Source organism: Podarcis vaucheri (assembly GCF_965113315.1).
Source record: "Podarcis vaucheri genome assembly, chromosome: 8".
In the NCBI taxonomy this organism is placed as follows: domain Eukaryota; kingdom Metazoa; phylum Chordata; class Lepidosauria; order Squamata; family Lacertidae; genus Podarcis; species Podarcis vaucheri.
The window spans coordinates 58452299-58466302 of NC_138766.1; the positions used below are offsets into that span (position 1 = coordinate 58452299).

Sequence of the window (14004 nt, forward strand, 5' to 3'; positions counted from 1 at the left end):
TCAGTTAGCTGAAAGTAAGCCTCAGTAGACATATGCAGGATTACATCAACTTAGGCAGTTTTACTTAGCACCAGTGCCTAGGCTATGCAGAAGTGGCATAGATCCCATCACATTCAGGTTGGAGAGGCAGCACAGGACCCAATTTGTAAGGAAGCAGTTGGGTAGAAGTGGCGCACAGAAGGGCAGGCACAATAATACCAACAAGGCCTGGCGTAAAGGGCCTCTGCAGCAATGGTGAAGCTATGTCCCAGTGTGCAGAGGAATTGTGAGGTATTTTAAATTTAAACTTTTACTGGCGTTTAATCCCAGAGGAAGGGACGCGGGTGGCGCTGTGGGTAAAACCTCAGCGCCTAGGACTTGCCGATCGCATGGTCGGCGGTTCGAATCCCCGCGGCGGGGTGCGCTCCCGTCGTTTGGTCCCAGCGCCTGCCAACCTAGCAGTTCAAAAGCACCCCCGGGTGCAAGTAGATAAATAGGGACCGCTTACTAGTGGGAAGGTAAACGGCGTTCCGTGTGCTGCGCTGGCTCGCCAGATGCAGCTTGTCACAAGTGACCCTGAAGTGTCTGCGGACAACGCTAGCTCCCGGCCTCTAGAGTGAGATAAGCGCACAACCCTAGAGTCTGTCAAGACTGGCCCATACGGGCAGGGGTACCTTTACCTTTAATCTCAGAGGATGGGGTTCTGATTTCAATTTGCTCTGAATTGTTGCTGTATTTTTATTGTCCTGTAGTTTTTTTATTGCTGTTTTAATATATTAAGTTGTTGTTACTTTTCTGTCATACACTGGCTTGGAATGCTACATCAAAGGCTGTATAAAAATCATTTAAATGAATGTGGCAGGGACCTGTTTGGTGGGAACCCAAGGCTCAAGTTCTCTGAAGGAAGAGCAAGAAATAAAACATGTGGTTTTTTTAAAAAAAGATAAAAAAAATTTAGGGAACATTCAGATTGTTTCCTCAAGTAGACCTTAAGAAGGGAAACAGAAGAGAAGGAGGTATCTTGATCAGTGGCGTGGGTGAGAGTGTCCAATCCAGACCTGGAAAAGCAGCATGATTTAAAGCACAAAGAGAAAGTAAAGGAAGAAACCACAAGAGATTAGTCTATGCTGAATTTGGGGAGCCGGGGGAAAAGGAAAGACAAACAGGAATCCTTTATGTACTGTCAAGGGGAATCCTGTCCTTTATCGAAAGGTTGATTACCTGCACATGTTTATATCAAACCAGTAATAATACAGTTTAATATGAACAGAAATAGATTCTCTGATCATGGATGAACATTCATTTGCTTCAAGCCACATGAAGACTGGCTTCTTCAATATTTTCAAATAAATAATGTTTTAAAATTCACACTGGTGCATAAAAAGAGGATTTAACATTTCTCTGTCATGTGGATTAAAAAGTGCTAGCAGTTACAATTACAAGACCCGTCTGCAAACAAGCTTAGAGCATTTACCGCGCAGCAATGCTGTACATAAGGTGAGGGAAAGCGTCTTGAGTTTCATGGTGTCTGAAAGGTGGGATAGAGTCCTAATAAGTTTCACAAAACTTGTGTAAGGGTTGCAGCTGTTGGTCCTCACACTGAATTACTAATTTGAGACACATGGACTTCAACAGGGTTTTCAAAGGGGTTCTTGTCGGCTGATTGTGCCACAGCAGAACAAAAAAAAGTGCAATTCAACAGAGAGGACTGGAAAAATTAGAAGGAGCTTGTAAGCAATCTTGTCATCTTGGCTCTTCATAATTCACTGTGTGTGTTTAATCCCAAAAGATGCCACAGCTACATCATTTCTAAGACCGCCTCTCCCCTATTTCTGGCTGGAAATTTAATCGAAGAAATAAGCTTGATCAAAGGAGGAAAATGGCCCTGTGAAAATGGGGTTAAAATTATAGATCAGTGCGTTGGTCTCCTCACTTTTGTTGGGAAAACGGTGGTTGCTCTTCCGGGCTGCAAAACATTGGAGAAATATGGATTACGTCTATGTTATCAATTGTGAAAGAACAAATGTTGTCAAATGCACTTTAGCAATCCTAGACTAAATGTAAGACTTGGGTCACACAGGGAATTAATGGTCTCCTCAGAGGCACTTGCAGGAAGTGCCAGCCACACACAAGGGTCCCTCTCTCTCTTAGAAGACAACAAAAAATCCCCCCCCCTACTTTTAAGCGCTAATTCTGCTACATAAATGCACACAGGATGTATGTTCTGCTGAAATCAACCTTAAGAAATTAGTCTAGAAATTGGTCCGGGTTTTCCCAGACATTTTTACCAATTTTCAGAAATTCTGCCCCGACATTCTTTTCAATGGACGAATCCTGGATATGTCCGGAAATCCTGGATCTATGGCAACCCTAAGCTAGTGTAGTCCTCTTGACACCAATGATATTGGGATGGAACAAGCAGTTTGAGTACTGCAGCTTCCAATAACCAGCCATCCAGACCAATTCTTCAGTATTTATTAACTTGAATGGCCACGCTATAACTTATGTTCTGTGGGTAGCTCACAAAGTTTGAAGAGTAAAACATAATTGAAAACAATGAAAGCAGCATTTTTTTTTGTTCTTTTTCTGGCCTATATATAGTAAAACACAAATCGTAAAGACTAAGAGGCATTGTAAACACTCAAGTTGGATAAAAAGGCCTGGGTAATTAAAAGAAAGAGATGGTAAGGATGGCACCAAGCAAGCTTTTCTGGGGATGTTGTTCTAAAACCAGCATGTCAAGAGCAAGACAACCCTAGAAGATGCCTGCCTTACTTTACTACTAATCTCAAAAATTCTACAGTTCCTTTGACTAGGTCTCTCTGCTCAATTGTTAAGATCAAAAGATTAAGGACTGCATTCAGTGAAGTTCTGTTGGTGCAAGGAAACCCGTCTGTGCAACAGAACTTACCTGCTCACTCTCTCAACCCTCCCCACTTTGCCTAAGCTGATCTGGGGTTCCCCCAACCAGGTAGAGGGAAGAGAAAGTCCAGCGAGCAAGTGGAGAACAGGACTTCATGGGATATGACTCTAATATTGACCCCCGCATTGCGTGGATAAAAGCTGGCACTGTTTTGTCTAATTTTTCTTTAATCAGAATATGTGGTTGCACTGCCACTAACTATTCCAATTTATATTTTCACAGTTTAGCTGTAAGAAAAAGCTGCCTCTCAACATACAAGCGTTTCTCCTTTCAGGTGAAATTTCACAACTGCCATCTACAAACTTTTAATACCTTCACTGACTAAGAAGTCAGCAATGTAGTATGTGACTTTTACAGCTGCCTTGGAATGTGGAATGCCTGTTGAGTTCTTCCATTCATATGGGTTTTTTTCTGGATGCCATTGGACGCCGTACACAGGGTATCTGTGAGCTAGAAAATAACCAATTGGTTTCCATCAACTCATGCACATAAGACAAGAAGTTTCTCTTAAAAGTTTGGATGTAGAATTTATAGTTCTAAACAAGATTATAAAGGAATTTCACACAAAATATTACCATTAACAACAAGCATTTAAATAGGACTTGGGTTGCGTCCAAAACACTTCATGGACATTATCCTTGCATGCTTCCCAAGACAGATGGAGGCCGACCAACAACCTTACAAACTCCAAGGTAGGTCAGGGCTATTACCTCCATTTCGCAGCTGGGGGCACTGAGACAGAATGGCCAGACACTCAGTGAGTTTGGTGTGGAAGAGGCAATATTCAGGCCCAGAGGGAAAGAAGAGGGGTGGAAGGGTAGAACTGATGGAGCAATGAAAGGAGGAGGAGGAGGAAAGTCCTCTGTAAGCCGCCGGTTCAGATCTCTGGCAACAGTAACGTGTCACACACACATAAGACACACCCCAGGAACTCACTGGGCTAGAAGGGAGGGGCATGCAGCTCCCACCCCCAGGAAGAAAAGGCTTCTGCACTTCTGATTTACATTACCTTCCATGGTAGATATGAAGTCCACGTTTTTATGAACATTAGTTGTTAAGATCTTATAGAAGTTGCGCAACTTCTCATTATTTGTAAAATTCTGTAAGAGAAAGGTTTTTTATTTATATTACAAAATATTCTTTTAGATGGGGCACGTTTATCCTTCTACTAATCCCTCTCCTATTAACATGTGCGTCTGTCCTGCTGCTACTATTTACACCTTATCTCTCACACCTTAGCATGTTGCTTTGTGAGGTCATAGCTGTAGAAGGCAGTTTGGCATATTTTAAATTAATGTTTTACATGCAAACTTTAAAAGTACCTGCACAGAAAGGCTCCAGAAGTGGAAGTTTGATGTCAACGGTTCAGAAGCCATCTGTTGCAACAAATCAGCAGGAAAATCCTGGAATATTCCACTGTTTTTGGCATCTTATACCAAAAATAAAAGAGGCAAGAAGAGTTAACATTACTACCTGCAGCATGCCCACTTGTTTAAACCATGCCTGATCTGCAAGTGCTCAGGTAGCACTTAGAAAAACTGAACTGATGTCAAATGACACACACACAGATACACACAACAGTCAACAGCAGGTACCACATTGGTATCCTTTGGGGGTACCTTCCAACTCTACAATTCTATGGTTCTATGATACTGGTGTTTATTTTGTCAGTCTGCATTTCTTAGTGCAGAAAGTATTGATGTGATTTGTAGATATTTTTCCTATTCTACTTAATTCAAGAGGGTCCTGGAAGCTTCTGTGTGAAAGAAACAAGCAGAAGGTTCATGATGATCCTTCAGAGACACTGAGTACAGCTGGCTTAAAATGGTTCTGTTATCTCTTCCGTCAAGGTCATGCTGACTATAAAAATAGGCCAGAGGGAAGTGTGGGTTTTGCTTTTCTCTTTCTTTCTCTTTTCCTGGTGTGGTGTTCTGTATAGAGTTATTGTAAGTTTAAGTTAAGTCTGCCACAACTGGATTTCTTATGGACAGTGCCAATTCTGAATGTATTGGATTTGTGACCATTATGCTCATTTGCCTTCAGTAGCAGTAAAACTCTGTTGGATGAAATATTAATTGCCTCTGTTCTATTTTTTAGGAATCCTGCAACATTTTAAAGTTTTTATTCTGCTGACTATAAATTGGAATCTACTCTGGATCAATACTGAGAAAAATTTCCACAACATATTTTGCTCTAGGAGGCTTAGTTTGGTCAGTATCAAGTAAACGTCCAGAGTTTCTGCAGAATTATATTGCTTTTGTTAAATGAGCCACCATAGCTGCTAGCTAGAGGGCCATGAAAATTTGTGTCCTGGGCTTTTTATACTTGTCTACTCATCTACCGTCTGGAACCAAAGTGGTACATTGGTTGCCAGATGTGAAATATTTTGACATTATTTTCAACTCTCCCTCCCCACTACATAGAACCCTTTATCAAAGTGTAAATCATAAAACAAACTTCATGAAAAAAACCTCTTTAAACATTGTGTTGAACCAAAGGTGAATTGTTCCAGAAACTTTGCTAACTCCATCTTGGTAGTCAAGATAACACCACAATTAATTGGCTGTTGTTGCAGCAACAAGTTCATACAGTCAAACCTCGGATCCCGAATGCCTCTGTTTTGGAATGTTACAGCTCCCGAATGCCAAAAACCCAGAAGTAAATGCTCTGGTTTTCGAACAATTTCGGAAGCCAAACATCTGACGCAGCTTCTGCTTGAGTTCAGGAAGCTCCTGCAACCAAATGGTAGCCGTGCCTCGGTTGTCAAACATTTCGGAAGCTGAACGTGCTTCCGGTACGGATAACATTCGACAACGGAGGTTTCACTGTATATGTTTATGTTCACTTGCTTTGATATAAGCTAGATGTTATCCTCATCTGTAGGCCTGGGGTGCTGGGCTCTTAGCCCTGAACGGGGAGCTGTCTGTAAGGTTTGGGCATTTGCCACCTTTGCCCTCACCTGGGCAGGTGAAGCAGTGGAAGTCGTAGGAAAAGGGACGTATGCTGCTTTGTTTATAAATTATGAATGTTTGCTTGGGCACAGACAAGTCATCTCCTTGTTGCAGAGTCCGTTCTGTACCTGCAAAGGCTAGGAGACCTGGCAGGCTGATTTGCTGTAAGTCTACACCTTCTCTAATAAAGCACTAGAACGGATCACTCCAGCATTTTTGGCATCGTCCTTTGGTACACCTGCACCCAACCACTCCCATGAGTCCTCCTTTGTGCCAGTGGTTCAGGGCAAGCATCGCTACCCAATCTGCTAAATACTGTATTCAGAGTCATATTCTGGGTCATATTCACTTTAGTGGAATGTATTATGATGCATAGATTCAGGATTAACTCAACAAGAAGACAAGCCACCTATTAATTGCTGGAAGAAGAGCCACACCAGGATTTGGCTTAGGACCTTTCAATGACACAGACTCTTATCTAAGAACATCAGCCCAGCTTGTTTTCCTCCATTGGCCAACCAGATGCCTCTGGGAATCCCACAAGCAGGGCATTGAGGGCAACAGCTCTCCCGCTATTGTTCCCCAGGAACAGGAATTCAGAGGCACGCTACCTCCAAACCTGGAGGTGGCACAGCATATAGTCATCAGGGCCAGTAGCCATTTCCTTATTAACACATTAGTGCAATCCAGCATCAGCCACACTGTATCCCATTTGCAGTTAATGGAGGTGGGTTAACCATGCTGCAGTGCTGCAAGGAGAGAGCTGTGTTTATTTTAGTAGCAGGGGCAGGAAGGGGTATCCTACTGGGCTCCAGGACAGAGGAGAACAACCACTCAGGCTTCAAATAAACACAGGCTGAAAAATGGTGGGGAATGCTCAGCATCTAAATGTAATTGTTTAAGGCAATTAAAAACAGTAAGGCTTTTCAGAAATCCATAATCATTCCTCTAATCACTGACAGCATTACAGGCACTGTCCACAACACTTGTGCCCTCGTGTTCCCCTTGTGCTTTGCAATGCTCAGAACTGTAATAAAAGCACCACTTTTCAGCGGGGGGCGGGGGGGGGGAGTTGCAATGTGAAGGTTAGAAAAAAAGCAATATTCCTTCCTTAAAATGCAAGAGCTTAAGGGCGTTCCTTTTGTGGTCAGCATGTAGAAACCCATGGGTTTAACCATACCAAAATTGTTCTGGGAAAACCCTCACTGACTGCTAATTTCCTGCTTTGCACAATGATTGCTGGCTTCCTGCTTTGAAGGAAGACGATCCACTTGCTGTGTAACACCATAGGTCAGTGCTAACAAAAGTGGAGCTGCCATGTGAAAATTAAATATGAAAAAGACTGCAGTGTTTAAATCATTCCCCCCCTAATATTTGGACATTTTGCTTATAACCAGATACAGGTGTGATCTGTAGCATTCCAGATAAAGAGTCCCCCCTCCCAGTTCACTGTAATTTTCAAACAGAGGCTCAAGAAGTAACAGCATCCCACACATTATGAAGCTCTTAATTTCCACTGCTGCTCTAAACAGCTAGCAAGTGTCATCATTAGCTCTAAGGAGACAGAGCCATTACTCTGGCATTGGGGCCATCAGTGGCTCCATCCCAGCAGTGGAGAACTTGTGGCCTTTCAAGTGTTGTCAAACTCCCACCAGCCCCAGACACCATGTCTAACAGCCACATATTATGGGAGCTGTAGTTCAGAAGGCCACAAGTTCTCGACCCTTTTCCTATCCTTTTCTAACAGTCCCCTAAAACTCATTATACAGCACAGCTGAACCAACAGCAGCAGTCTGTTCCAGCAGAGTTCATGGAGCCAGACTACAATACCAAAGAAGGGACTCTTTCACCAGACCCTGTATTCTACTATTGATCTCCAGCGCAGCACAGTATCGGGCCTCTCAAACTTATGAGATAGAAGACTAAACATCTCCAGGACCTCAGAGCTCAATGCATTCTCAGAGTCATTATTTCACTTTGACTTGCAGAATTTATTATCACCGATCCTCCCCCCCCCCCCGTCATAAGTCTTCTGTGAACTGAAACTCTTGAGTTTTTACCTGGAGTAAAGTTCAGCGGCAATGCAAAGCCATCCGTATTAGTCCAGGTGAGCAGGTCTTCCCCGCAAGTGAGGACGCTAAGCAGCTGGTGTCCCAGGCATGTCCCCCACACAGGAAAATAGTCCCCTCTGTCATTAGCCTGGAAACAACAATAAGGGGGAGAAATCAATAGCTACAGATCCTAGACATTTATATTCCCCATTATTTAACTACCTAGGAAGATAGCAGGATAGTTCCTTAGATTTCCTAATGTGCCCCCCAGGTCTCAGAGGTGTTGGGGACTCCCCATACATCACCAGGAAAGAAACTGGGGCAGCTCAGTTGGTAAAGCATAAGGCTCTTAATCTCAAGGTTGTGGGTTCAAGCCCACGTTGTGCAAAAGATTCCTGCATTGCAAGGGGTTGGACTAGATGACCCTTGAGGTCCCTTCCAACTTTATGATTCATTTACATCTTACAGCCTAGTCCCAAAATCATGTACATAAAGATAAGGCAGAGTTGTATGACTGCCCACATGCCAGCTAGAAAGGTGCGAAAATAAGAGGCACCAACAACTGTCATTCCTCAACATTGCCACCGCCCCAATGCAGAAATATTGGCATGCTCCAATATTTACCTCTAGTGCTTTATTGTAGAATATCTTTGCAACTCTGGCAAATTCAGAAGTCTCAAGGCTAACACCACCTCCGGGATAGAGAATCCTAAGCAAACAAAATGACAACACTTTCGTCAGCAGCAATGAACTGCCGATTGGTCACACAAAGGTAACATGGATAAACCTGGATTGTAATCACGGAAGGATCTGCAATACAATCTTTAAAGAAAAAGTGACATACTCAAGTACTATAAAGAAGGGTTGTTCAGACAGTCATCGTGGAACACGGTGGGAGGAGCAGGAAGATAGTAGTTGGAAATAAAAACCTCAATTTCCAAGTGGTAAAGGTAAAGGACCCCTGACAGTTAAGTCCAGTCGCGAACGACTCTGGGGTTGCGGCACTCATCTTGCTTTGCTGGCAGAGGGAGTCAATATTTGTCCACAGACAGTTTTTCCTGGCCAGGTGGCCAGCATGACTAAGCCGCTTCTGGCGAACCAGAGCAGCGCACGGAAACACCGTTTACCTTTCTGCCAGAGCGGTACCTATTTATCTACTTGCACTTTGATGTGCTTTCGAACTGCTAGGTTGGCAGGAGCTGGGACCGAGCAAGGGGAGCTCACTCCATCATGGGGATTCGAACCGCCAACCTTCTGACCGGCAAGCCCCAGGCTCAGTGGTTTACACCACAGTGATGCAAACTCCATTATTGCATGAGCATTTTTCCATAACCACATTTGTTTTTCAAATGGTTGTTACCTGTAATGAGATCACCGATGATGAAAGGTGGGTTGGAAATTGTGTAAATAAAAAATAAAAATCAAGTGGCTAGCAGCTGTGAATGCCAAATCAGCTCAAATAAATTTGTGTGGAATATGTAGGCAAATATGCACTTTTCATTAGAGGAAGTATCACCCAGGATTCTGTTTAATATGCCTTTTGACAAGAAACCAATGTTAAATGTATATGCTATGCCTGCCACAATGACGATTTGTTCTGTTTGTTTTCATTTCAGCTGGTCTCTTATTCTGGTACTGACAGCCCCACATTTCTGCTAGGAAATGCTAGGAACTGCACACTCAGGTTATAGAATACACAGAATTATCACCAAGCAGAGCACAAAAAAGCCACCATTACAGACACTATTATCAGTACACTATTATCTTGACATCTTTTTCATTATCTATTAACTTCTGTAACACTTTGCATATGGCAATGTACTTTACAAACCTTATCATCTTCCCAACAGCCTTTCAAGGTAAACTGCTGAGCAACAGACACCCAATGAGATTCAAGGCCTGATAGAAATTGGAACCTGAGTCTCTGATATCATCGTCTCAGTTGCCTTCCTTCCACTTCACTGCTCTTCACTTTTACTACCAGTAGCAACAAAACAGATGTTCATTAGGACGCTTACCCATTGATAGAATTGAAAATCTTATCATATTCTTCATCTGAACGATTCAGTCTGGAGGAATTAAAAGGAAATGAAAAGTTGCATTAGAAATGTATAGCTTCCCTGCATCAGTTTAGAATAGTTTTTGGTCCGGTACCTAAAAGGTTAACGCCAATTTCCTGTGCTACAATTTAAATTCATGTTAAGTCAGTCCCTAGTGCAGACTTCCTGGAAAGTGTCATTAATCAGTCACATCTATGTCCTCTAAGCACCTCAAGGCAGTTTACACATTTCCCCTAATCTTCACAACGACTTTGCAAAGTAGGTTAAGGTGACAGGTTGTGACTGGTCACCAGGTGAACTTCATGGCTAAGTAGAATTTTGAACCTGGATCTTTCCAGTCCTAGTCTAACTCTTGAACCGCTACAATGCAATTGATTCACAAATACACCCATACTGAAGAGTGCTAATCTGCTTCTACCCTAAAGACTGGCAAATATTGTCCTGAGAAAATTTCTACTTTGCACTGCAGGATGTGAGCACATTATTCACACAAGCTTACCTGATTGGTACTACCCGGGCTCCAGCAGATTCAATAAACTTCACATATGAAGCCCCAATGTAAGAACTTCCAAATTTTTGGAAGCTTTTAAAGTCAGTTTCCTGTGCTAATATTCCTAGAAAGATCCAGAGGAAAAAAGTTAGGCATCAGTGAGGTCACAGGAAAAACTGAGATGCCGCTGATAAACTAGCAGTAGGTGGAGTGTGATGATTAATTTAATATTATCTAAATTTGAATCCAAGAAAGAACATGGTGTCTCATAACATCACAATGACAATCCAGCAGCAGCAGCAGCGGGGTAATTACTTGTTCAGATGGTGTTAAACACAACTATATTTAAGATTGGTTTGCATGTTACTCATTTTATACTCAGAAAGCATTTATGTGAAAGCAGGAGTAGATTCCTTTTGTAAACTCCTTTGGGGGGGTTGTTTTTGTTTTTTACAAGCAAACAGTATAGAAATGATATGATATAAATAAATTACATACATGAAAATTGCATGTATGTCTCACTATGTGTTTGAGGAAGTACACCCTGAAAATCTGTGATAATCAGACATGACTGTCTACAAATGGATTTCATGCTACGCTTAAATACTTTCTATATGAAATATGGAATAGCCTGTAAGTCAAAGGTCTGCTATATTATCATGAAAGCAAATTTTTCATACCATATTTTAAAGTACCTGCATTATCCTTTTTAAACTGACTTGTTGAAATACAATACACTTTTGACCGCTTGAGTGCTTCACAATTTGACGCACGCAGCTGAATGCTTAGATCCAGACAACAGACAAGTTCCAGCAAGCATCCTATCACACTCTCTATATCAGAAATATGTTTTTTTTAAAAGGAATTTAGAACCAGCTTTCCAAAAGTTCACAACCCAGACACAGCAGAACATGATACCAGTAAGTTATGCAATGCTGTCAACAAGACCCATTGCACCACAATTGGGAGGGGGGGAAGTTGAGGCATTCCAGGTTGCCAGCTCATCAACTTGGTGTTGAACAGGCACTTCTTCCTTCTGGAATCGAACAACAAAATGAGGAGGAGGAGAAGGTGGTGGTGGTGTGTGTGTTTTACAGAAACCTTAGAACGAGGAACTTTATACATTTATGGGTAGTCACACTCTCTCCAAAAATCACTGTTACTGACATAGTTTCCATCAGGGAGTATAGAACAGGGATGGGCAGACTTTAAGTTTGTTAGATCTACTTTGCTTTTTGCTAGAATCCCTATATATACCACAGAGCGGATCTGCCCCTAAAGTCAGGCACAGAAGACTCTGAATGAGTGTTCAGGGTGCCTCCAGTAACATTTTAAGCCCAGGAATTTGTTCTAAGTACCAGAACTGAACTGAGTTCACAGTCCTTTTGTGCAGTCCTTTTCCACCCGATTAGCTTCCTACTTTTCAGCAAAAGTCAATCTGTTGGTCTTGTAAAACTGAGGAGTCAGAATCCTTACCAATCTACTTACTGCAAATCTTCTGAATATCTGCTACATACCCTCTGCCAACAACCCATCACAAATCAAAATAAATAAAAGTCGCTAAAAGGTGGATTTTCAACACACAGACTTTGCTTAGTCCAAAAACATATGGAGGACAGCCAATTGATAAAGGCCTCATTAAAGATAGTGAGCCTCTTTCAGAAATGGCATTCTTAGTGTTGTTTCAAGATTTCTACAGAGGTACATTTCCCCCAGTAACAGGTGATGTCTGGGTGAATGTGTTGTCTTTCGCTACTTGCACAGATAGGCTAAAATCATTATTACATCAATTGAAATATTTTGAAGACTAGGACCATAACCCTGTGCAATTTCTCTAGCAGCTGCTGCTAATGAATTCACTGGGGTGGCTTACTTCCAAGTAAACATACCTATAGGAACAGGCTGTCAACCACGGGTACACATGAATTCTTGTACCCCCTGAAATGAAGACGCTGGAAATGGCAGGAAAAATCAAAAAAGTATTCTAGAAGCTACAGTTGCCCCAGGCACCTGAAAGATGCCATGTTTACTTGCTTGTTTTAATCTACCAGTGAAGTTTCGCCAGTGACAGGTGAATACTGATTGATCTCGAACCAACTGCGACAAGGCGGCACCTTGCGGATCTTCCTACTCAAGCCTGGGTCATTTGCTTGGAAAGTAGCACTGCATTTAAGAGCCGGGATTCGTGGAAGGCTTCATCCGAAACAACTGGGGTGGTAAGAATCAAGTGCGAAAGAGCCACCTGGTCTCAAAAATAATCCCCTCGGGTGATCCCAGTGCAAGCATAACATTATTTTTTAAAAGCAGAAGTTGGATGCTCATCTGTCATTCATGCTTTAGTTGGTCCCTTCCAACTCTACAATTCTATGATTTAAAGGTGCCCGACCCACCGAGCTAAAGGAGGGAGGGGAGACTTTTTGCATTTCTTTTATTTCCCTCTCTCTCTCTCCCCTCTTGCCCTCGTCCACGTTCCCTGGCAACAGGACTCTTTCTCTGGCTCTTTGGAGAATCCCGGGGATCCCCCCCTTACAAGCGCAGAGCGCGGCGACTCACCGATGATGGGTCTCTCGTTGATGAGGGCTTTCTTGTTCGCGCCCTGCAGCGAGAAGGGCAGCGCGGCGCCGCAGAAGAGGCCCAGGAGGCAGCAGGCGCCCAGCGCGCGCCCGAGTCCCGCCCAGCTCGCCATGTCCGCCCGCAGCATTCGGCGACCCGAGCCAGACCCCGCGCGCGACGCCCTTCTTATGGCGCGCGCCTCTGCCGAACGCTCAGCCCCGGCGCCGAGCGGCTTTGCAACGCCGTCCAATCAGGGCGCATCTCGGCTGGGCGGCCGCGGCATTCTGGGAAATGTAGTCCTCGGCAGCCGTGGCATTCTGAGAAGGCGCGCTTCTTCGCCGCTGCGCCTTTTCTTCCTCGTTCCTTCTTTGCCGGCAACGCAAAAAGAGGCGGAGGAGGAAGAGCTGCTGGAAATGCCCGCGTGGGCATCGGTGCGCGCGGGAGATTTAGGCCGGGTGGGATTGTTGGAGTCAAGATTTTATTTTGTTTATGTCCATCTTGCTGTTCGTGATATTATACCACTCTTTATAGATCTCGTTATTACTTGTGTGGGGATTGCTTAATTTCGTTGTGGGCGCTTTGATACGGTTTCTTATGAGTGCATTTGGGTAATTATGTAAATGTTGCCATGTCGTAAGCCGCCTCGAGCATGGTTTTTAACTATGGAAAGGCAGCATGCAAATGACGATGATATCTAGGGGGGTTTCTAGGCAGACAGTAAGAAAATCGCGTAGGAATAAAGGGCAGTTCTGCCCAACAAACTTCCTTGACATTTATTTGGCTTAGTACTACAGCCTAGCAAACTGGCCATTGTGTTATAAATGGTGTAGCACACCTATAACGAATGATGAATTTTAATAATCACCATTTGGGTGTGTTTATTCACATTTAGAAATAGTTCCTTGAGGACATAGTAGCGCTGCTGTTTTCAGTGGAAGCAGTGTGTTCGATTTGTGTTTGTACTGTATAATGTACAGAGAGAAACAATAAATGGACT

At 43.1% G+C, this 14004-nt stretch overlaps 1 protein-coding gene across 1 annotated transcript; it reads right to left on the minus strand.

The window, feature by feature from the left end:
• Positions 1 to 932: 932 nt before the first annotated feature.
• Positions 933 to 13733, minus strand: GGH (gamma-glutamyl hydrolase). Its single transcript, XM_082233963.1, has 9 exons — positions 13008 to 13733; positions 10464 to 10578; positions 9923 to 9973; positions 8529 to 8613; positions 7914 to 8052; positions 4225 to 4331; positions 3912 to 4002; positions 3215 to 3352; positions 933 to 1945 (listed from the first exon to the last, which is right to left on the minus strand). The coding sequence occupies exons 1-9, from the start codon at positions 13153 to 13155 to the stop codon at positions 1824 to 1826; spliced, it is 996 nt and encodes a 331-aa protein (XP_082090089.1). The 5' UTR covers positions 13156 to 13733; the 3' UTR covers positions 933 to 1823.
• Positions 13734 to 14004: the final 271 nt, after the last annotated feature.